Consider the following 22,841-nt stretch of genomic DNA (forward strand, 5'->3'; position numbering starts at 1 on the left):
ATGAAGCGATTTATTTATAGAGAGCGCATTAAATCTACATAGAGTCAGGCGTATTTTAAAGAAATGATAAAAACAAATTTTATTCAAATTCTGAAAAGGCAAATAAAGCAAAAAATATATATATATATATACACACAAATAAATTTGTGTCTATTAATCTAAATCTCTGATAAGTGTGCTCGCCAGGAGTGGCGATATTTGTTGAACTTGAATTAACGAAGGATTGTCAAATAATACATACTCTGTTTGCAGCGCTTGGAATATGGGCGCCGATATAGATAGTTGTACATGGCTTTCATCTCTGGTTAGGGTCAAAAAAAAAAATACTTGTGGTTGGATGCCAATCTATATAATAATTTAGTAGCTCAGTAGCTTTATAATATTTTCAAGACGCTGGCATTTTACACAGAACAAATTAAATTAAATTAAAGATCGCCAACAGCTCTTTAACACTACGGATTGGGGCACTCGGGCTGTTTGAGCACTTCAATGGCACATGGGTTGGCATCGATTTTGCATATTTCGGTTTCAGATTCAACATCACTGAGATCATAGTCGCACTCGCAAGGGAAGCATTCCATTTCACCCTCCTCGCCCTCGCCTTCGGCTTCCTCGCCCTCGCCATAGAAGCTGATCTTTTCTTGGCTTTGGACGCTCGGCTCTGTGGTCAGCGAGCATACAGATAGCTCCGAATCGGAAATGGGCAGTGGTACCGGCTCTTGAGGCAGTATTGAATAATCATAGACAGCGATCTCCTGGGCAAACCACAATGTGGGCATTGGCTCCTCAATTTCGGCCTCTTCTTCTTCAGCATCTTGGTTGAATTCGTCCTCGGCAAGCTCACCGGAAGATCGAACAATTTTGAAACTATAATCGGCCGGCAAAAAGTAACCAAGCAGCATATAGCGATTGTCAAAGCTAAAGACGGCAGGTCCTGTCGGAAAGAGATTGTCCCAAATACCATGCAAGATGGTGCATTTGTCATCATTGCCAATGTACATCTCGAAGGGACCCATGCGTACATTGGTGTTCCAAGTGGACTTTAGGCGCACTGTCATGCAGCAGTTATCCTTGTCGGTTTTGAAACTATAGATGCCAACACCATGACGAAGGCCCTTGTACCAATCACCCGAGTACGTATCCCCATTGGCATAATTGTAACGGCCCTTGCCGTGCTTCAGATTCTTGCGCCAGTTTCCTTCGTAGACAGAGCCATCGGGATAAATGAATATGCCGCGACCACAGCGAACACCACAGCGATATTGTCCGTAATATCGAGCACCATTCTTAAATACATAAAGCCCGATGCCATGACGACGGCCCTTACGATAATTGCCATCGTACTGATCACCATTTGGCAGAATGGCCCAGCCGCGTCCATGGCGATATCCTGCTGCATTGCGTCCACCAATGTATTTCTGTGGGCGGAAATAGCGAATGGAGTATGTAACCGGGACAAACAGTGTGCACCTACGCCAATATTTGGTCCCTCGTCCTCATCTTCCGGAAATGAAAGCTCCGATTCATCGGACCCCTCCGAAACGCTCATAATATAATTTTATTTTATATACTTTGCGTCTCGTATGAAATAAATTTTTGGGAACTGTATTGTATTCACATATAAACTACATTTAAACACATGCAAAGCAAACGCTTACTATGTCTCAATGGCGTAAAAGAAATTGGCCAGCGGATATCGGATGAATAGAGCCAACAGTGTGCACAGCACCTGGAAGCCCATCAGCATTTGGGTGGCAACACGCTCGTGTACCGGCCCAAAGACGACCAGCACAAAATTGATGAGCGTAAAATTGTTGGTAATGACGCGTCCGTCGGCCTGCTCCTGCCAGCTAATCAGACGCAATACGCGCAGCACTGTGACCATTAAACGGCCCAGACTGTTCAGTTCCTTCATGCGAAACTCCGTGGTGCTGATGTGCAGCAGATCCGCTTTGGCATCATATTTGGGCAGTCGATGCCGCGGACAGGGCACAAAGTGAAACAACTGCGGTGTCGAGTACAGAAAGTTGAGTATCTGTGGCAGAAAGAAGAGCAATAGCGTCTTGCTAAAATGACCCAAGATGCCAACAACGGCAAAGGACATGCCGGCAAAATAACAATACGTATCGCCCACAAACACCTGAGATGGATATCTGCAAGCAAAAATAAAATAATAATTCGACATTTATCATGTGGGGTAACATTGGTCGCTACTTGAAATTTTGAATATGTAACGGAAAATTCAAAATTAAATATACTAGCTTTAATTTGTTTGTTTTCCGTGTATAAAATTATGCATAAGTCGAATTGAATTTACATTAATAGTAAAAATAATACTAATAAACTTTAAGGCTAATCTCGAATAAAAATAAATAAGTTTATTATAAAAATGGAACCACTTGGTACAAGTGGTACATGTACATATTTCGGTACATTTGTTAACAGTTGGCAGCCGTGACAGACAGAGCACATGGTTAAAGAAAAGAGGTTGAGCAGCGACAGTGTAAATAACGAGAAGGGACGTGACGTCACAATTTAACACTGAACAACCGACTAAGAGAAAATACACAACGGAGTAGCAAATAAATAATCGTTATAAATATTAAATTGGCATATGTACATAAAGAGAAGGCAATAATATAACGAAAATATGTTTATTTTCATGCCGTTTCTTTCGTGCCCAACTTTGAACAGCTGAGAGCGCAGGCATAAAAAGAGAAACACCGCTAACATCAGCTGTGCGGGTGGGCAGCAATATGTGAAAAGTGGGTGTGTTAGTTGGAAAAGGCAAGAAAACTCGAAAAACGCATAACTCAAATAAGAACAAAAAATAACCATGTACAGTGTGTAGTCGCAACAACTCACAATGGCCAAGATTACAGGTCTGAGCCAGACACTTGCAACCGGCGGCGGCCGTCTGGCGAGTACCAAAAAGCTCGTCCTGTGGTCTGTGGTGCTGGTTCAGCTGTGTTTCATTGGTTGCATTTGGCTGCTGCAGGCTAATCATAGCCAGCTGCAGCTGCAGTCAGACAGCAGCAACAACAACAACAACAGATTCGAACTGGAGCAGGGCCGTGTGCATTTTGTGCGGCAGGCAAGAATCGCAAAAAAAGCGCAGAACCAAAACGGGACGCCGCATTGTCCCCAGAGCGAGAACATTAATCGGTATCAGCAGGATTTCTTTCAATTGAAAACCGATCAATTGAATCGCTCTGCAGACTATCCCATGCCGGCATATATGGACCTGGGGCTAGCGTCAACGCTGTGGTGCTATGCCGAGGGCACACTAAACGAATCTAGGCAGGCAGGACGAAACAACGTGGACTATTTAATGTCGCAGTCGCAGTGTCCGTGTGCCAGCGGCTGGCATGGTCGTGACTGTGGGCAACCGGAAATTATATGGCGTGCCCTGATGACGCACAGTCGCGCCAGCAGACGGGGCGGCAATGAGGCGCCGCTGAAGCTGCACGAGGCGAGCAGCACAACATTGAAGCGTCTCTACTATATGCTAAACCTGGGCGCCTGGGAGCACATCAATATGGAGCTGCTGGAGCTGCAGCTGCGCACACTCATCAAGGTTGTGGACTGTTTTCTCATCTACTACCATGTGAGAGACAGCAAAAACAGACTGACAGGGCGCACGCTCGTCCGCCAGTTGGACGCTCTGCCCATTGCCAGTTACCTGCTGTATCAATGCGAGGGTCAGAGCCATGGCAATTGCAGCGACGCAACTGCCTACAGCTATTTTCATCACCAGCTGTGGACGCTGTGCGGTGTGCAAATCCAGCCCAAGGATTTGCTATTGTTTGGCCATGGGGAAACTGTTTATGCGCCGGCTGCTTTGAAATTTCTCAAATACTTTGCGAGCGATGTGCTGCCGTTGCGCTTCAGGCTGAAGCATAATGTGTACGGGTTCTATTGGCAACATCCGCAGCGTACACGCCTGGATGGTGTCATCAGCTCCCTGGTGCATATGCACAGCGTCCAAATGGATCCGCAACGACTGGAGCATCAAGCGAGCTACACGCTGGGCGATCTCAATCACTATGGCGGCTGGAGCTGTGAGCTCTGCATGCCGTCTGAACAGATTGTTCACATGCTGACAGCCCGAGCAGCTGGCAGCCACAGCGACCCAACAATACGAATGCCCAACGAGACGCGTAGTTCACGAATTGATGCAGCCTACATTCAGCAACTGATGGGTGCCGGCATGCTACTGGATGGACGCACGCAGTTGCTGCGACTGCGGCAACAGAGCGAGAAATATTATGCGCCGGAGGCGGCGTTGCTTTACAGCAGTCAATTTGGACAATTGCTTGTCAATTTGTATGATACGAATGCGCTGGATGATGTGCAGGAGGATGAAGACTAAGACTAACATCTATTGTCCTATTCGGCTAGTTATAATCGTATATATTTATATGTATATGTGCCTGCTTTCCCAATCATCAAACGAACTTACATGTTTTTACTTTAAGCTAAACATATCGTCATCTTTAATCTAATCGTATAACACACTCTGATTTCTCATTAAATCAATTCAAAATTTAGTATCTCAGCAGGCAGAGAGCGCCGACAGACCCGCCATCTGTGATAAGAAACTAAACTAGAAAGGAATTTAAAATGATTCTCAAATTTCATGGAATTTGATGTTGTGAATTTAGTTAAAGTACGTAAATTAAGTATGCGAGTTCTCGACATGAACAGATTCGTTTGTTTTATAAGTATATATATTGATAAATGTTACCAGGCAAGCTAATTTCAGTATTTATTAAATAAACAAATTTGATCCAAGGCCTAACTCGTTCTTCTAGGAAACTGTGATTTTAAGGGATAGGACGTAAAATACCAACAATTTATCTTGTCGATATTGCCGCAAGTTGTAATTAATCAATTGATCAGAATTTGTAACTAACTAGATAAGCGTTCTTTGATGAAGTAGGAAAGTAGGTTTTTAGGTTTATGAAACTGCACTTACCTATTAAATTTCCACAGAGCCAAAGAGGTAGCAAAAAATGGTATCATAAAATACAGTGAGAACTGGTGTGATTCCACCTGATGACCTAGACTCAGTTCGATGAGGTTAAACAGCAATACTGAAGCGGCAATGATCAGGGACTGGCCCACCTCCAGGCCATTGATGCCAGCGAGTATGTTGATGGCATTGGTGCAGAAAACCGCCAGACTGCCCATGAAAATGTAGTAGAGCATGCCTGTAATCAAATTCGTTGTTAGATTGAAAATAAAGGCGTATTCACATTCGTACCAATATTGACAGAGGTGCCAAAGAGGCTGCGCGCAAAGTTGGGCATCATGACCGTAGTGGAATTATAGTTGACATAGTAAACCATCAGCAGAGGCAGCGTCGCTATGGTGGGCAGCAGGAGCTTGTGCCGCCAGCGCAGATCGAGCACATCGTCGGCAAAGCCAAGAAAAATCATGCAACATATTGATAACAGCGCGGCAATGAGCTCCACGAACTGTCCCAATAGATAACAATATCATAATTAGTTTGCCTCTCATTAATGAGTCATCATAAATTACCTTATTGTGCGGAAAAGTTACCGGCTTCCCGCCAGTAACTGCGTCCATGGCGGCAGCCTCATCGAACGCAAATGGTATGGGTATAAAGAGGAACATTGAGATCAAGAAAACGCAGCCAATAATGACACCATACGACTCGGGCCTTCAAATATTAAAACACTCAGCACTTGATGTGAATATATGAATAGGTATACGACTTCACTTACACCTGTGGCTTGTCCTTTTTGCAAAGATCCTTGCCACACAAATTTGCCTTGATGAACATCTCACGAAGGCGGGGTATCATGCGCACCGTCATCAGATATGCTCCCACGGATATGGCACCGTTTATTGCAATTGCCGCCGTGGACATTTTGGAGGCCGTAGTTGCGCTAATTAGATTATAGTTGCTTGCAAATTAGTTGCACCGGCTACCAGTCCGAGTTAATGCGTATACGTGTGTGTCTCAATGCACGCAAAGGTGATGGGTTATCACAAAATCATTATGCCGAAAGTTAAGCAAGTAGTGGGCGCAAAAGTACACGCAATTTCACGGCAGCAGATAATAACAAATACAGCTGATCGGAGGGACAGCAAGTAGTTATCGCTCAATTTGAATGATATCGATAGGCAACGGAAATAAGTATCGATGTTTGCCAAACGGCAACAGATCCAATGTCAATGAGACCATACTGACTTTGTAAACATGTAAAACACTAGGTCAAATTGTACGGGCCGGAACGCAAAAGTGTAACAACACTAACTGCACAACAAGTTGTAAAATGCATCAGCAGTGCAAACATCGCAAAACTATCGATTTTCATCAAACACTTTGCTGACAAAGCAAAATATGTCAGTCAGTTATCGCTTAATTTAAATGCGATCGATAACGAACCTTTATTTTGTATTCATTAGTACACTACATTTTTATTTAATATAATATCATTGTTCTGCAGCTTATAGTGACTGAACACCCGGTTTATACATGTAAATAAACATTTTGATAAATATAACAAAACATAACTTAATTAGAGAACGAATACTTTCAACTTCTTAAGTTTGGTCCAACGTTTTTTTTTTTTGGCTCAACGTCTGCTTATGCTATCGTTCGCGAAAAAACGGAAATACTTTTTGCAATTCCGCTTTGGATTTACACGCCTCCACTTGTGGCAATGCCTCCATAACATTTAACATATAGATTTGCAGCTGCTGTCGGCGCTCTTCGACAAAGACGAGATTCATGTTGCCAAAATGCTTTTTGGGCGGAAATTCAATGGAGCCAATAATATTGGGATGCGTGCGCAACAAGGATTTGTGTAGTTTGTTAAATTCGCTATAGCGACGAAAGAGCGTCCAATGCTCCAGCCGCTGGCGCATGGTTATGTGCATCTCGTACACGTAATGCGATCCTGAACGCGGCGTCTTAACGAGTTTCACTTGTGGAATGGTAATCAAAAAGTTTGAACAAAACGACGATGTCGGATCAATCCCGGTCTCGTTGAACTGCTTGGTGAGACGACGTATCAGTTGACGATTTTGTAGTTTCAGCTCGGCCACGCGTGTTTCCAGCAGGGCGCAACGTTCGTTTAGCTGGGTCACCTGCTCCGCCAGCTGCATTGTCTGTTGGCTGCTGCCCCCGTTCGCGGAAGACGATGACTTGCTCCACTGCGAGGAGGTATCACTGCGGTCCTCAAAGAGTTCCTGCGCATCATTAGCGTGTTCCTGTTCGTGGTCTTGATCTTGGTCTGTTGGATAAACATCGGGTAGCGGTGTTTTCAGAAATTCCAGTTCGGGCTCTATAGGATCACAGGGTGTTGCACAAACGGGCATGTCTGGCATTGAAGGCATCAGTTCCTGCTCAATGGCATCCTTCGAGGTAATCTGCTGCACCTCCAGCATTTGGCGTGGATTGAGCGCACCCAACAAATCCTCAGTTGATGGGGCGCACACAATCGGTCGCTTGACAGCCGTCGCCATGCGTCCAGGCTTGCGCGTGGCCACTGGAACAGGTTGCGGTGCGTATATAATGGGCTCCTCTTTCACAATGCCAACTCCTGGCACTGCAGGTCGTTTCGGTGCATTGAGCTCAGGATTTTCAACACTGAGGGCAAAGAGTACATCCTTGAGGCTGTCCAGTATTTCGGGCAATTTCTTGGCTGCCTCCTCGTTGAGCAAAAGAGACCAAGGCGTATAGAAACGCTGGAGCTGCGCCTCGTCGCTCAGCCAGGTTAGAACGTGGCTCTGCAGCCGCTTCTCGTTGAGTGTGGCGCGTATGAAAGCGCGGCCGCGTCCGTGTTTCGTCCAGATTTGTTTGAGTTCCTCGAATCGCTGTCTTTCGTGTGGCGTCAACTGTGTCTCACAAAAATCCCAAAATGTGGTTTCGTTGTTGTTGCTGCTGCCGCCAGTGCCACCTGTTACAATCTCGTGCATATTTTGAAAGATGCTAGCAGCCGTGATTGAAACATTCAACGTTTGTCGCAGTCCATATGCAAGAGTATCTTCCAATGCCTCGCATAACTCCTGCACAACATCGTCCTTTTCTGTGGCTAGTTCGCGTTTTCCACTATAAATTTCACTTGTTTGTTGCGCACTTTGCTGCAGTCGTCGAAAAATATCCTCTCTTCGTTGTCCGAAAGTGCTGCCACCTAGGGTGGTGCGAATTTGTTCTGGCAGTGCACTTTCGGGCATTTTCATAAATTTACATATATATATATTTCGCTTGTTATTGTTTGGCTATTTATTTATTTGCGTTTTCATTCTCTTTTTAACTAGTGTTGGCTAATATTGTTTTAAACTAGTATATCGATAGCTGTGTTATTAGACCAATCACATTTCTGTCTAGAACAGATTTCAAAACCTTTATTCTTTGATTTAATAAAATCGATTAAGCAATTTTTGTAAATATACATTTAGAAACAAAAAATTAAAAACACCTTAAATTTCAGAAGTTCGAGTAATATAATGTGCTCTAATATTGCGAACCCATTGTCTCCCCAAATTTGTATAAATCGATGTACTGAGTTCGGTTGCTAAACTGAAGCACTTTACAGCACTGCCTGGTCCACGCGATTCACAGATTGACAATAGCACATCGCTAAGTATCGGCTAAATTGCGTTTGCACATCACCAATCATCGCCAAACTAGCATTAAATTTGCGCGTAAAAGAATGCCAAAAACTGGGTAAATGCCACAAAATTATCAATCGCGTTAAAATTAACCAGCAACAAGCGTGAGAATAACAATTCACACGAAAAATTGCGTATTGATTGTGCTAAAAATGTAAGTTTTCAGATGCGTGAGGACGATTTGTGAGTTTTCTTTTGTGTTCGTTCGTTCGTCGTCTGGTCGCACGGTGCGCTTCATTGACTTTTCGAGCGAGTGTAAAGCGTAAAAAATGACCAAAACTGCAAAAACTATTTCGGTTTTAGCAAACCGAATTTTATAACAATTGTATGCAAGTGATTTTTGGACTATGTTAATGCAATTGGAAATCTGAAGAGCATTTTAGCAGCAGCTGCGCTTCGATTTCGTAGAAAGCGTAAAAAGAGGAAACAAACAGAAGCGGAACTGAAACAGAAACAGAAGAAGAATCAGAAAACAGGCGCCGATGATGGTCCATATGGTCAGCAAGTGCAGGAGTCTGTTTATATGTGTGTTTGTGTGAATTTCCATTGCAGCCAAAGTCGCCGCTTCACAAATGCCACAGCAAAAGACGCTTCAATTTGTGTAAACAATAATCAACAAATATACTAAAATAAAAACAAAAGAAAAACAACAATCATTTATACAATGAATCCTGCCGAGTTGCGCATGATGTGGATGAGCAGCCAATACAACTCTGAGCGCATTTCATTGGAGGATGCTGCAACTCTGCTCGGTCACTCAACTGTTGGTCTATCCGTCATGGAGGACATGACCCACCAGCCCACTTTGGTAAGCCTACCCTTAACTATATGCCCGAATATTAAGGAGTCCAACTCCCTTTCCCGCTATGCTTGGCAATCTCTAGGCTGAACAAACCCAAATTCAGTAGGCTAATATATACCTGAGAATTGGCCAGAATTGGAATCTAATCTACCTTATATGTGTAAAGATAGTTTTAAAAAAATTTGTTCTCTTAAGCTTATTGCATTTAAAAACAGCTTGCATTGCCGGGTTTTGCACGGACTAAGCTGGTTTTCAACATGGTGAATCTTAGTTTTCCATCGAGTTTTGATATTTTGCATCAACATTTTATATACATACATCTCGAAGACCAACCAGATTGTAGTTCACATAAATAAAAATAAAAAAAAAATAAACATTCACTAATCTTAACAAATCCTCCTTAAGGGGGGAAACTGACTACAACAATGGGGTCCAGGAAAAATCGTGTAATACCAAAAATTGTTCAGGGAAAAAGAATTGTAAATATATATTTATATAAATCCACCTCAACAGGTGGAAATTAAGGGAAATGTATGAAAGGCCTAGGCTAAGTCGGGCAATAACGGTTAATAAATCATCCTTTATATATATATATATATGATCTGTTTCTGCTTTAGTTAACAATTGGAATTCGTTTACTTATTTCTTCTACTTTCTTTTCTATGATTTATGTATTGGTTACGTTGTATCCGTATCCGTATCCATTCAACTGTCAACTGTATCCAACTGCCCATTAAAAACAACTGAACTGAACTCAACACAAACTCAAACACAAACAACAACGACAACAACAATAACAACAACAACAACACCTCCAACTCCACCTACACCACCAAAGGATATGAGTCCAATGATGAGCATTGTTGGGGGGGATTTTACGGGACAGGCTGCAGCAGCCGCTGCAGCTTTGGGCGTACAGCCGGCAACGCTCATCGCCACAAATACAAATAATCTGTACGGCTTTGCGCACATGGGCGGACTGCAGCAGCAGTTGCTGCAGCAATCTGCTGCGGCGGCTGTCTTTCAAAATTATGCCGAAGTCATGGATGGCGATGATGGCAATAATGCTGGTGTTGCACTAATGGGAGTCGGCGCCGCGACAGTTGACGATGATCAGCAGGTGTACGGCCAATTGGACGATGGCTATGATGATGGAGGTGCCAGTGGCGGGATGTCAGATCTTGAGCCCAAGCAGGAGATCATAAACATTGATGATTTTGTCATGATGAACGAGGATAACAATTCGTATGATGGCACCGATTTTATGACCTCCTCGGATAAGGACATATCACAGTCATCCTCCTCGTGCATGACCAGTATGCCCAATCATGATCTGCTCGTGCCACTAGGCGATGGCCTGTTGCATCACAAGCTGCTGGGCACCACGCATCAAATGGTCAATGCGTCAGTGGGCACATCTCTAACCGGCATGACAGCGTCTGGCAGTGGCAATGGCTTCGCCAATATACTAATTGCTGGCGAGGATGCAGCAGGCGCCGCCAACGCAAAGGCGATGCGTCCGTATAGCATTGCGTCCAGCAGTTGTAAAGCCGGCAACAGCGGCTCCAGCGGGTCCAGCTCATCGATGCGTGCACAGCGTAAAACCCGCAAAATTGAGCCAGTCAATCGACCTGGACTTGTGCTAAAAACACCGATCGCCTACAAGGGCAACATTGATCCCTCGGTAATACCGATACAGAAAGATGGCATGGGTATGTTTTCACCTACCTTCACTTTACTTAATTTTCTTACGATTATTATTTTTCGCGCTAAACTTGTTATTTTATAAACATATTCTTTTCTCTATTTTTTTGTCTTGTGGTGAATTTGGGTTAGGGCTTATAGGCAGGTAGTCAACCCCGCGAACCGAGCTGTAATCTCCCATATTATTATAGTTATTAAACAAAATATATATACTTAAGCTAGTTTGCTGTGGTCGCTCGGTTACTGGAGTACTGATCCTAATTGTCGAATAAATTGACCAAGTGCTAGCCAAATAGTTAAACATTGATACATACAATTCTCTATTCAGTGTGTTTTTGGAAAAACAAAATAAATGTTAGGCTAAAATATTATTTATTGATAGTTCCTATGAAATCTATATGGTTTAGTCGTGTTTGATGTTCAGAGAGGACTTTGTAATTCGTGCTAACTTGAAGAATATACAGGTCATAGGCAATCAAAAATTGTTGCTGCATTTGAACCAGCGACTTCCCGTTTATAAGATCGACGCTCAAACACAGAAGACACGCAGGCTTAAGATACAGTGAAAATAATAATAAGTGTATAAGGGCATACATTTCTCAAAAATAATCGAAAAAATGCGAATATCCTAGCGACCACTGTTGTAATTGTAATTGGGAATTGTTCGTACTGCCCTTAAACTTTTCAACTAATCCAGCCATATTTTTGTATCTGCTTCTGTAGCTGTCTGCGAGCGCTGTGGCGCCATCGGTGTGAAGCACACATTCTACACGAAATCGCGACGCTTCTGCAGCATGGCCTGTGCTCGTGGCGAGCTCTACTCAATGGTGCTGAATAGCAAAATGGATGCAAGCAGCTCACCAGCGCCAGCCCTGGAAATGTCAGAGTCGTCAGCCACATTGGAGGAGAACCTCGCATCGTCACCGGATGCGCAGCAACAGCAGCAACAACAGCAGCAGCACCAATCGGACATTGAGCTAACGCTGCAAGCGGCACATATCAAAAATGCAAACTATCGTTTTCGTATCACAGATCAGTCGAAGATAACGCAGCTAAATGGGTTTGGGGAGCCCATGTCACTGGGCGGCGATGCTGCCGCCAACAATGTGCAGATGTCCACGGATGAGACAATTGCGGCACTGAATGGCGGCGCAGTTGGGGATGCTGCAGCGCCCCCGGCTGAAGCTAGCGGCAGTGAGGTCAACGCTGCCGCCAGCAATACATTTGTGAATGCGGCGCCAACGCCTAAGGCGCTGCGTCTGTTTCGTGATGTATTTCCGCAGGATGAGCTGCCGCAGATTCCCAAATACGAACGTCTTCCGGCACCATGCCCACAAATGGAAAAAATCATTAGCATACGACGGCGTATGTACGATCCAACGCACTCGTATGATTGGTTGCCGCGTCTGGGCAAGGATAATTTTTATGCGGCGCCCGTTACCTGCTTTCCACACGCGCCCGGCTATGAGGTGTGGGATAATCTGGGCGTGGGCATGAAAGTGGAGGTGGAGAACACGGATTGCGATAACATTGAAATCATCCAGCCGGGCCAGACGCCCACATCGTTCTGGGTGGCTACCATACTGGAGATCAAAGGTTACAAGGCGTTAATGAGTTACGAGGGCTTTGACATGGACACGCACGACTTTTGGGTGAATCTCTGCAATGCCGAAGTCCATTCGGTAGGCTGGTGTGCAACGCGCGGCAAGCCATTGATACCACCACGTACCATAGAGCACAAGTACAAGGATTGGAAGGATTTTCTCGTTGGACGTCTGTCTGGTGCACGCACATTGCCCTCAAATTTCTATAACAAGGTCAATGATAGTCTACAGTCACGTTTCCGCCTCGGCCTGAATCTTGAATGCGTTGACAAGGATCGCATTTCGCAGGTGCGCTTGGCCACAGTAACCAAAATTGTGGGTAAACGCCTGTTTTTGCGCTACTTTGATTCGGATGATGGGTTCTGGTGTCACGAGGATTCGCCTATTATACATCCCGTCGGCTGGGCAACCACGGTTGGACACAATTTGGCGGCGCCGCAAGACTATCTGGAGCGCATGTTGGGTAAGTACACGGCTGATTGCCATTCCAACTGAATCCTCAATTTGATATATATTTTGTTTTGCAGCGGGTCGTGAGGCCATGATTGAGGTACACGAGGACGATGCCACAATTGAGCTGTTCAAGATGAACTTTACCTTTGATGAATACTTTCTGGATGGAAAAACCAACGGCTTTATCGACGGGATGAAGATAGAGGCCGTCGATCCGCTTAACCTCTCGTCCATTTGCCCCGCCACGGTGATGGCTGTTCTTAAGTTTGGCTATATGATGATACGCATCGATTCATATCAACCGGATGCCTCAGGGTCAGATTGGTGAGCCAGCCCGCGATTTAAAAGCCAAAATATTATATAAATCAAAACGATTATATTTGTGAATCTGCAGGTTCTGCTATCATGAGAAGTCGCCCTGCATCTTTCCGGCTGGCTTTTGTGATGCTAATGGCATAACTGTGACGCCGCCGAACGGCTACGATGCACGCACGTTCACCTGGGAGGGTTATTTGCGCGACACAGGCGCCGTTGCGGCTGGTCAGCATCTATTCCATCGTATTGTGCCCGATCATGGATTCGAAACCGGCATGAGCCTGGAATGTGCCGATCTCATGGACCCGCGACTGGTATGTGTGGCAACAGTGGCGCGTGTGGTTGGCCGCCTGCTCAAGGTGCACTTCGATGGCTGGACGGACGAGTATGATCAATGGTTGGACTGCGAGTCGGCGGATATATATCCGGTCGGTTGGTGTGTGCTTGTTGGCCACAAACTGGAGGGACCACCGCGCGTTGCCCAACAGCAACAGCCCAAGCCGGCGCCCAAGCCCAAGGTGCAAAGGAAACGCAAGACTAAAAAGGGAGCCAACGGCGCAACTGGCACTGCCGGTAACAAACAATTGCAACATGACAATAACATGCAGACAGGTGGGTCCTTAAAATATCAAGTAAAGCTAGCTTGGCTTATAATGCCACACATATTCAGCAGTTAAACCTCGCACGATAGCCTTAAAGACCACGCCGCACTTGCCCAAGCTAAGCATTAAGCTGGAACTGAAGCCGGAGCATCACAATGCTGCCTTCTATGAGAATAATCAAGTCGAGGAGGATGAGGATGAGGACGGCCTTGCTGAGGATGATGCTGATGCTGATTGCAGCACCAGCCACATGTCCGAACAGTCAACCACAAACTCGGATCAGTTTGCTGGAGCAGTTGGTCTTGCTGCTGCCAGCAGCACGGTAACGCCAGCAGCCGGCGGCGGCAATGGCAGCAAAACAATGGTAAAGAAATCTTCTACTACTAAATCTCCTGCGCCACCAATTATGGGTCGCAAAGCCACTAGTTACATTGCGGTGAGTACTTGGGGATAATAGTGCGTATAGCTTTTAGAAACAATCAAACGCCCGCCCGCCCGCTAGCCCACCTACAAGCATATATATAAATATATATATATTAATATTCATCAAATAATCAGCAAAATTTGAATGCAATTTGTATATAACTTATGTTTACGCACTGTTATTTTGGTACTTGCATAGCTTCATCAACCATTCAACCAGCTCAAAGCCCAGCCACGCCTCCAAAACTAACTAGCTGAAAATAGTCAAAGTATATGAACTTACAATTTTGTTTTCTTTTACACGCACACAGAACTCTGCGGTGACGAACAGCAAGTACATTCCACGTTTGGCCGATGTCGACTCGAGTGAGGCGCATCTGGAACTGATGCCAGACACCTGGAATGTGTATGATGTCTCCCAGTTTCTACGAGTTAACGACTGCACGGCTCACTGCGACACATTCAGCCGTAATAAGATCGATGGCAAGCGTCTGCTGCAGCTGACCAAGGATGATATAATGCCGTTGCTGGGCATGAAAGTGGGACCTGCGCTCAAAATCTCTGACCTCATTGCGCAACTTAAGTGCAAAATAAATCCCAGCAAGTCCAGATCACACAAGACTAACAAATCACAGTTCTTATAGTGCGGCATCATGAAGGACATTATTATTTCAATGCCAGAAACTAAACTTAAACATAGTTTAACAAAGCCAAGCGTAGTTGTATTTAATTTTTTGAAACAAATGTTATCACCGATGAAACGCACGCTTCTACACGTGCATATTATGATACATATATAGCATGTATATTATATCCTATTATAGATATATATATACAATATATATATATATATATATATATATATAAATTGAAGTATTTTGTTAGCACTTGAAATCGAAACACATACGTTGCCTATAATGGATTTAAGTATCCATATACAGTTTGTATAACTAACTCAAGTCTCACAGCGCGTTATTTTATATCTACTCTATATATATATACACAAACATATATAAACACGTATCGCCGTAGTAGTCTTTAATGTATGCTCATGTTATCAGTCAGAGTTTCTATATAGCAAAGTGAATTGGGGTAATTCATTTTTATCATAACTTCACGCATATTTTTATAATTGTAGCAACAAACCGAAAGCATAAGATACAGCATATAAATACATATGTACATACATACACACACACAAAACCTTAAATATATATATACATATATATATTTGGGTATATAATCATATTGTACCGGTTAGGTTTACTAAGGTGTACATAGGACTTGTGTTTCGTTCTCGCATTGCAGCCCCAAGAATCGATAGCAAAACAATTGTACACTAGACAGTATCCAGAAAATTAGGCAGCATCTCGTGAGCACATGCATCCAGTTTAGAGCAGAGCTAGTTGCTCTTAGTCCGTAAGCAAACAGGCCCAATACAAATTGCAGCGCTCGTCGTCGTGCTGATTTAATTTTTTTTTTATGTTGTGGAATCCCAGCATATTGCATGAATTAAGTATGTACCATAAATGAGTACTTCTTAAGAAGGTAAACTTAAATTAGAATACTATGTATCTAGATATGCTTAAGATATCAACTAATGTCTAATAAAACCGAATTCAAAATTGCAAAAGGTGAACGACTTATTTTAGTTCTATTCGTCTGGGATCTCTTTCGCTTTCGAAAAGCGTACACAATACTGATTTTTAGTCGAAGCATGAATATTTGAGATTCGCATAGAGGGGAGTTGGTTTAAAGAACATGCAAAAAAGTTTTTAATCGACCTTGCAAAAATAAGTTAGTTATTTCAATTAGATCAATGCCGAAAATCTGGTTGAAGCCCAACCGATTTGAGCACGAAACTTATTTTTTTGTTTTAGAACAAAAGAAAATGGCAGACCCAACTCCAAAGTATTAATAACTTTGGTCCCAATTATTGCATTTATCCATATATCGATAGATGCCAATTTTGGGAAGAGGTCAAATGTAGCCCGGATTTTATATATGAAAATATGTAGGGATTTCAATATTTTCAGTACAACGGGCGATTGTAATATAAATTAATTGTTTCATTCGAATTTTGAACATAAACCAAACTAAGGTTTAAACCAAAAGCTTCACCTTTACAAGTTCGAGACAAGAACTTGCTTCGAGCTGTGAACTGAACAAACCACATTATTTTTGTTTTTTACATTGACTTAGGAATATTACAAGTATTCTGCAAAACACATTACAACAGATTTATTAATTATTTTCCAAACAGTTTTCTATTTGCCAGTTTGACACCAATATAAACCCAATTATCGGATGGATGCCTTTGTAGCTGCTCAACAACTTTTAATAAATTGATTTATTACTTTTTTTTTTTTTTTGACATTAATACATTATAGATTGGTATATTACAACTAGTGCTTAGTATATCATTTTTTACACATACGTTTGGTGGCTATTATGATTTGATAATTATGCTAAACTTTTGATTAAACATTCTAACTCGCACTCTACGGCAAGTTAATATATAACTGTGTGTGTGTGTGTGTGTGTGTGTTTGTATAAGAATGAGTGGGTGTGTGTGTGTGAAGTGTAAATGTGAATGCAAATATGTTTATATATAAAGCTGCCATAACCGAAAGTTAGAAATAAGGAAACAGAATATTCAATTATAGGAAATAGAAAAAATTACATATACAAAGATGCCTATATACAGGGTGTTCTTTTGTCCAGAATCTTAAATGCTACAAAAAGTTATATCTATTATATACTTTTAAGCTTAGCCTAATTTGAATATTGAAGCAACATGCGCTAACGATATGCAAATTGTTTTGGAATTTGCGTGCATTTCCCTCCAGCTTTCAGTGGATTAACTAAAAGGCCTCAACAACAACTTAACATGATAAAAATACTAACATTTTACACACTCGCATATTGAATAAATATATGTACTAAATTTGCAAAAAAATATCAAAAGGGGTTGCGTAGAACCAACTACAAAACTTGGGCTTTCAGAGTTCGAAGAAAAACAATAGACAAATCAAAACGGAAAAAAGCCTCAAATACAGTTTGTGTTGAGCTTCTCTAGACATTAAATAGTGTTTAGGCTCTTGAGTCCAAATTCAATTGACTTCCAAGTCGCAATGGAAATAAATAATTAACTTATCTAAACATTTACACAGTTGTTAATGCAGCTGCAGCTGTTGCAGCTACTACGCTGGGCCGCCTCTTCTTAATGGGCGGCGTATCAGATTCAATTTCCGGATTGATGTTTGATGATGGCGCAGGCGACTGTTCTTCGGTGGATGCTGCACTGCGTCGCTTGTTGCTGGGACTGCTCGCGGCAGAGAGTGCAACCGGTACATCCATGGCGCTGCCATTGGTAATTTCGGTGACAATATGTGCTTCCAAGGCTGGCGGCAGTAGCGGTGACAGGGGCACCGCATTTAAATCGCACGCTTCCTCATCGCTGGCCACAACATTGCCAAAGAGATCGCCGTCACGCACACTTGCGCCATCATCATCATCCTCGTCATCGCTGCAATCGCTATTCCAGAACACCTGAGCGCCTGGAAACACATACGAGCAACCGTTCGGATTGCAGTAGAACGTTCCGGGCTGCAAACGTTCAGCCGTAGTCTGACGTTGCGGCCGCTGCGGCGGCGTAGGCGTCAAGCTGGGTGCGGCTGTCTTTGTTTCCACCACCATATTCGCGGCAATGCTGGGATCCATATTACTGGCATAGCCACGATTGGCTTCGATATTACTGGCATTGGAGAATTCGCATTGCTCAATGCCACTGTCCTTGGAGGAATCAATGGAGAGATGACGATAGCTGGACGATGAGCTAGCTGCCGCTGGAGTTACAAGTCGATCGCAGCTCAATGCCGTCTCATTTAGTTCCACGAGTATGTCGCTCTTGATACGTTCAATGGCGGCGGATTCGTCTGCGTTGCTGTGGTTGGTGATGTTGCTGCTGCTGCTGCAGATTTGTTGTGGTTGCTGCTGCTGCTGGTGGTTGCGCTTGCTGTGCACTGCCGTGAATGTGGAAGACTCGAAGCCGCTGTCGGAGCATGTGCCTGCCGAGGAGCCGAGCAAATAATCAGTAGAGCCATTAGACTTAAGCGATTGGGTGTCTGTGTCCAGTTGGGATTGTTGCTCACTCTCCGAGCTTCGATGCCGATGATGGTGATGATGATGATGGTAATAATGATGCTCTGTCGGCGGCAATAGCTCCTTGGATTCACGCAACACTTGATCGTCACAACATAGCTGCTTCCAGTCATTGTCATCGTAGGTGGAACCGGCGCCCGATAGACGTTGACAGATTTGGTTGATAATAACATCCGAGTCGCCCAATAGTTCAACATCGAACTTGAGATGATGCAGCTGCTCGCGATTGATCAATATTTGCGGCACCGAGGCGGGTATGCTGCTGGGAATGTGTGCGACGGGGCGTACCTTCAGCGAAGAGCCAATCACAATCAATAAATCGCATTTGTCCTTATCCGTGGCCATAACTGTGTGGTACTCATCCGGCAATCCTATAAACGAGGCAAGTTATATATGAATTACGCCTATGCTATAAATATTCTATGAAGATTTTATAAGACGCCCTCTTACGCTCATCAGAGCAGAAAAATTATATTTATAGCCATAGAATGAAACCTCTGATGAATTGTTAGCAACACAGTTAAGTGTTGGAAAACGGCATAGTTTTTTAAAATGTCTCATTTAGAACCATAAACAGTTGATTGTCGGAATGTGGCGTTGCCAGAATTTATTTTTTACGAAGGTAAGCTGGCAGCATCTCAACATATCCTTCGTTTACCAAATTGATTTCAATGGGAGACTGAATCTTTATAATCAACTAAACTTAAATTATTAGTTAATTTTAAAGTGAGTACTTACCTTCACCAAAGAAGACAATATCGGGCTTCATGATGCCATTCTCGACAAGCTGCTTCAGCTGCTCCTCTGTAACAGCGACAGAGGCATCAACACTGTGCTCCACATTCGGCTGGCACTGGGGGCAGACGGGTATGCGCTGGGCAAAGATATCCGCTCGCAGGGCGTCGGCATTGCACTTGTACTTGCACTTGGTGCACGAGGCCGTCGAAAATGAGCCATGGCATTCAATGACCCGCTGAATGCCTGCGACACGCTCTAATGTATCTATGTTTTGCGTATAGTTGCGCAACAGTTTGCCCTTGGTCTCCAGCATCTTGATGAATCGGTGGCACGGTGAGGGCTTGAATTCGCCTGGATAAATCTCACGAGCAAATTTATAGAAAGGCCGTGGATCGCGCTTAAAGTAGTTGATGTCAAACATGGCCTGCGGATCGGGTAAATCGGGAAAATCATGCGCTAGCCGTGCATAGATGCCGTTTGTGGAGCGAAAATCAGGTATGCCGCAAGATACAGACACACCAGCTCCAGTGAGTACAATAATTCTCTCCGACTTGTGCACTAGTTCGATGACATCGTCAAAAGTGTTCACGTTGCTCAGCTTGGTGCGACGCTTTGGCTCGTTGAGCAGGTGTGCCAGATAGTCCCACAGCACCGAGTCGTCTGTGTCCGTGGCCAGACCAGTGGCAAAGTGCGGCATTATACTGGCAATAACCTGGCGTGGCACGCGACCAGTGTAAAATTCGCGCTGGAGCCAACGCAGCTTCCAGTCGCTGCGACCCACCGACGAGCAGTCCGAGCTGGACGAGTCATCGTCATCGTCGTCATCGCTGTTGGCCCAGCTAAAAAAGTTATAAATAATTATTTTTTTTAAACAAAATATGGTTTTAAGCTCTATTTAGATTTCCAGTTCATATACTGAAATTGTATGCCAATTGTGTTACAAAAAAAAGAAACCAGTAATAAAATAAAATAAATTAATTTTTATTTAACTATAATTTCCAAATACACTTCGAACTTCTTTGCTCAAAAATTATATATTGTTTAGTATTAGATGTATGAATAAGTTAAATTTGTTATTTTTTGGGCTTTTGGGCATGTCACCAATAACTGTAAAATATTTTGCATCAACTCGTTTAACGGTATATACCTTGATTTGTAATCTTCATTTTCATCCTCATCCCCCTCATCGTCATCATCCGCCTCGGAAAAGGACTTGTCCAGACTTTTTCTATGCTGGTCACTTTGCTCCAATTCATTTATTTGATTTTTGTCATTTCGATTGGCGCCAATTTTTTGTTCTCCCATTTGAGGCAATGTTTTTGTTTTGATTTCACTATTTGCTTTTGGTTGCGTTTCGCTTGTTGCTGGCGTCGTCGCTTCTGTTGCTGCTGCTGATGATGTTGTTGCTGCTGCTGCTGGCTTAACGTTTGTTGTCAGAATTTCAGCGCCAAAATCAAAATTCGCCTGTGAGCTTTCAAAACTGTTAAGTTCATCGTGTCCGTTTTGTAGTTTGACTTCGTGGACAGCCATAAGCTCTTTCGAGTTGATGTGTCCTAGTCGGATATTCATGTCCTCATAGTTTTCCATCATTTTTCCAGGCGCAACACAGTTTTCGTCTATTTCTCTTTGTCTGCTTCTTACCACACACTCACGCACACTACCAGCGGGTAGTTACGATTTCTTCTTTTTACTTTCTCGCGTTCCGTTTTCTCCTCTCTTTCGTTGGTACACACACAAAATTTTTACGTCTCTACTCAGCAACCATTTTGCTTGCGTAAAAATTTTGTTTAGCTGATAAAAAATGCACTTTTTTAATTTGAACACTTTTATATCCGATATTTACGTTTAAATTAAAATTTGTGTATTTTTTAAAATAATTTTCAATTAAATATTTTCGTGAAATTTGTACGTAATTTCTGGAAAATTTTCCGATGATGTGACGTACAAACCGCCCAGTGTGCCCAAAGCAAACGTTGGAACAAATAATTAAATTTCACCACGCCCAACGTGTTATCTTCAGAGACGCGCATTGATGACTCATGTCGGTATTTTGCAGCCAACCAGCATATGGTCACGCAAAAAGAATGTGGTGCTCGACTGCAAAATAGGGAATAATACCTTATATATAGGGATCATACATGACAATATGTGTGAAGATATGCATTATTTTGTACACATATATTTAAATATGGAATAGTTTGATATTGTCGTGACACTTTTTTTTATTTAGGCTGACCATTTTTTATGCATATATAGCATATTTTTGCGTTTTACAGCACTTAATTTTTGGTTGTCGCCACAGTCACCCCTAACAATGAACTTACTATTTTCTTTTGCATTCTTTGATTTTGAAGTGTTATAGTATTTGGTTACGAAAACAAAATTAAAAATGAATAATTAAGGAGTACATTGAAAAATAAGTAGAGGAGCTATTTTTTTTAAGAGTTCGGTAAGCATATACAGTGGCTGCGCAGCTGTTAACACAGCTGTTTTGCTTAGGATTATTGGTATAGGGCGAATAGGAAAATACAAAGAAAACAAACAAATAAGCATCATAGCAATATGAACTAAAAATTATTGTGTCACAATCATAAAAAAGTCAAAATTCATAAAAGTATGTGTGGGCATTTTCGTTTAATTTAGGGTCTACCGCGCAATCGCAATGGAAAACCTAAATTTGTACAAAGTACTTGGCGTGACCAAAGATGCGACCCCGGACGAAATCAAGAAGGTGCGAGGTCTTATTACCCATTTCAATTTTAATACAACGCGCTTAACTTAGAACTATCGCAAATTGGCCAAAGAATTTCATCCGGACAAGAACCCCGACTCGGGCGACAAGTTTAAGGAAATATCGTTTGCATATGAAGTACTTTCCGATCCGGAGAAGCGTCGCATCTACGATCGCCATGGAATAAAGGGACTGCAGGAGGGCGCGGAAGGATTTACCGATACCTCGGAATTTTTTGCGCAATGGTTCCCATTTGGCGGCACGTCCAACGAACGTGGCAGACGCGACGGCAGAATAATGATAAGAATGGAACTGACGCTAGAGGAAATGTACGTGGGTGGCAAACAAAAATCAGTGAGTTACAAGCGGCAGAAGCTATGTGACAAGTGCAATGGTGATGGCGGTCCACCGAATGCGCGCGAACCCTGTGAGGCCTGCGGCGGTGTTGGCCGTGCCGCAGCATTTACATTTATGGGACTTGGCGCGTTCGATGCGGTAAGAGCAAAACTAGAAATCAGTATTTCTTACCTAATATCCAATATGTGTCCAGGTTTGCCCCAGCTGCGATGGTCGAGGATTCAACATTAAGGAGACGATGCGCTGCAAGTCTTGCACCGGTACCGGCTTTGTTGAGCAACAAATGAAGCGCACAGTGG

At 43.1% G+C, this 22,841-nt stretch overlaps 7 protein-coding genes across 14 annotated transcripts in view; 3 read left to right on the top strand and 4 right to left on the bottom strand.

The window, feature by feature from the left end:
• Positions 1 to 333: 333 nt before the first annotated feature.
• Positions 334 to 1,616, bottom strand: Rsph1 (Radial spoke head protein 1). The gene is made up of 2 exons (XM_002051649.4): positions 1,475 to 1,616; positions 334 to 1,418 (listed from the first exon to the last, which is right to left on the bottom strand). Exons 1-2 carry the CDS (start codon positions 1,547 to 1,549, stop codon positions 453 to 455), a joined length of 1,041 nt encoding a protein of 346 aa, XP_002051685.1. The 5' UTR covers positions 1,550 to 1,616; the 3' UTR covers positions 334 to 452.
• Alg7 (Alg7 dolichyl-phosphate N-acetylglucosaminephosphotransferase) lies at positions 1,590 to 6,111 on the bottom strand. The gene is made up of 5 exons (XM_002051647.4): positions 5,751 to 6,111; positions 5,545 to 5,686; positions 5,267 to 5,480; positions 4,979 to 5,213; positions 1,590 to 2,153 (listed from the first exon to the last, which is right to left on the bottom strand). The coding sequence occupies exons 1-5, from the start codon at positions 5,894 to 5,896 to the stop codon at positions 1,658 to 1,660; spliced, it is 1,233 nt and encodes a 410-aa protein (XP_002051683.1). The 5' UTR covers positions 5,897 to 6,111; the 3' UTR covers positions 1,590 to 1,657.
• Positions 2,557 to 5,185, top strand: Mgat3 (beta-1,4-mannosyl-glycoprotein 4-beta-N-acetylglucosaminyltransferase). Its single transcript, XM_002051648.4, has one exon. It carries the CDS (start codon positions 2,867 to 2,869, stop codon positions 4,370 to 4,372), a length of 1,506 nt encoding a protein of 501 aa, XP_002051684.1. The 5' UTR covers positions 2,557 to 2,866; the 3' UTR covers positions 4,373 to 5,185.
• Positions 6,112 to 6,395: 284 nt separating the features above from the next.
• On the bottom strand, positions 6,396 to 8,332 carry LOC6628524 (uncharacterized). Its single transcript, XM_002051646.4, has one exon. It carries the CDS (start codon positions 8,215 to 8,217, stop codon positions 6,625 to 6,627), a length of 1,593 nt encoding a protein of 530 aa, XP_002051682.2. The 5' UTR covers positions 8,218 to 8,332; the 3' UTR covers positions 6,396 to 6,624.
• A 181-nt stretch (positions 8,333 to 8,513) lies between these two features.
• Sfmbt (Scm-related gene containing four mbt domains) lies at positions 8,514 to 16,086 on the top strand. Of its 7 annotated transcripts, none has more exons than XM_015172499.3 (8): positions 8,514 to 8,803; positions 9,202 to 9,457; positions 10,290 to 11,163; positions 11,879 to 13,222; positions 13,287 to 13,536; positions 13,607 to 14,139; positions 14,198 to 14,565; positions 14,864 to 16,086. In XM_015172499.3, exons 2-8 carry the CDS (start codon positions 9,314 to 9,316, stop codon positions 15,194 to 15,196), a joined length of 3,846 nt encoding a protein of 1,281 aa, XP_015027985.1. In that variant the 5' UTR covers positions 8,514 to 8,803; positions 9,202 to 9,313; the 3' UTR covers positions 15,197 to 16,086. The 7 variants fall into 7 exon arrangements, with proteins under 7 accessions (XP_015027985.1, XP_015027981.1, XP_002051681.1 ...); XM_015172495.3 differs by having other exon boundaries at positions 8,514 to 8,753; positions 8,816 to 9,457; XM_002051645.4 differs by having other exon boundaries at positions 8,514 to 9,457; positions 14,201 to 14,565.
• Positions 16,087 to 16,872: 786 nt separating this feature from the next.
• Positions 16,873 to 21,393, bottom strand: Sirt1 (Sirtuin 1). The gene is made up of 3 exons (XM_002051644.4): positions 20,602 to 21,393; positions 19,455 to 20,293; positions 16,873 to 19,087 (listed from the first exon to the last, which is right to left on the bottom strand). Exons 1-3 carry the CDS (start codon positions 21,042 to 21,044, stop codon positions 17,718 to 17,720), a joined length of 2,652 nt encoding a protein of 883 aa, XP_002051680.2. The 5' UTR covers positions 21,045 to 21,393; the 3' UTR covers positions 16,873 to 17,717.
• A 78-nt stretch (positions 21,394 to 21,471) lies between these two features.
• The window catches only part of DnaJ-H (DnaJ homolog), a 2,823-nt gene continuing 1,453 nt past the window's right edge, over positions 21,472 to 22,841 (top strand). Inside the window, exons 1-4 of one of the 2 annotated variants that reach the window (XM_032438658.2) lie at positions 21,472 to 21,495; positions 22,098 to 22,185; positions 22,259 to 22,680; positions 22,736 to 22,841. The exon at positions 22,736 to 22,841 is cut by the window's right edge and continues 1,453 nt beyond it. In XM_032438658.2, the coding sequence (XP_032294549.1) occupies positions 21,487 to 21,495; positions 22,098 to 22,185; positions 22,259 to 22,680; positions 22,736 to 22,841 (625 nt within the window). In that variant the 5' untranslated portion in view covers positions 21,472 to 21,486. Of the gene's footprint in view, positions 21,496 to 22,097; positions 22,186 to 22,236; positions 22,681 to 22,735 lie in introns of those variants that run through there. The other variant, XM_002051643.4, reaches the window with a different exon arrangement.

Source organism: Drosophila virilis, chromosome 4 (genome assembly GCF_030788295.1).
Source record: "Drosophila virilis strain 15010-1051.87 chromosome 4, Dvir_AGI_RSII-ME, whole genome shotgun sequence".
Classification (NCBI taxonomy): domain Eukaryota; kingdom Metazoa; phylum Arthropoda; class Insecta; order Diptera; family Drosophilidae; genus Drosophila; species Drosophila virilis.

Bases quoted from the DNA above. Each gene is read 5' to 3' on its own strand.
- Rsph1 (XM_002051649.4), bottom strand. From the start codon at position 1,549: ATGAGCGTTTCGGAGGGGTCCGATGAATCGGAGCTTTCATTTCCGGAA. The intron at 1,419-1,474 runs GTAGGTGCACAC...TTCCGCCCACAG, and splicing joins ACGAGGGACCAAATATTGGC to AAATACATTGGTGGACGCAA.
- Sirt1 (XM_002051644.4), bottom strand. From the start codon at position 21,044: ATGATGGAAAACTATGAGGACATGAATATCCGACTAGGACACATCAAC. The intron at 20,294-20,601 runs GTATATACCGTT...TAACTTTTTTAG, and splicing joins AATGAAGATTACAAATCAAG to CTGGGCCAACAGCGATGACG. The intron at 19,088-19,454 runs GTAAGTACTCAC...CCTCGTTTATAG, and splicing joins TATTGTCTTCTTTGGTGAAG to GATTGCCGGATGAGTACCAC.
- Alg7 (XM_002051647.4), bottom strand. From the start codon at position 5,896: ATGTCCACGGCGGCAATTGCAATAAACGGTGCCATATCCGTGGGAGCA. The intron at 5,214-5,266 runs GTACGAATGTGA...ATTTGATTACAG, and splicing joins TGGCACCTCTGTCAATATTG to GCATGCTCTACTACATTTTC. The intron at 2,154-4,978 runs GTAAGTGCAGTT...TTTTGCTTGCAG, and splicing joins GCTCTGTGGAAATTTAATAG to ATATCCATCTCAGGTGTTTG.
- Sfmbt (XM_015172499.3), top strand. From the start codon at position 9,314: ATGAATCCTGCCGAGTTGCGCATGATGTGGATGAGCAGCCAATACAAC. The intron at 9,458-10,289 runs GTAAGCCTACCC...ACACCACCAAAG, and splicing joins TGACCCACCAGCCCACTTTG to GATATGAGTCCAATGATGAG. The intron at 13,223-13,286 runs GTAAGTACACGG...TTTGTTTTGCAG, and splicing joins CTATCTGGAGCGCATGTTGG to CGGGTCGTGAGGCCATGATT.
- Mgat3 (XM_002051648.4), top strand. From the start codon at position 2,867: ATGGCCAAGATTACAGGTCTGAGCCAGACACTTGCAACCGGCGGCGGC.
- LOC6628524 (XM_002051646.4), bottom strand. From the start codon at position 8,217: ATGAAAATGCCCGAAAGTGCACTGCCAGAACAAATTCGCACCACCCTA.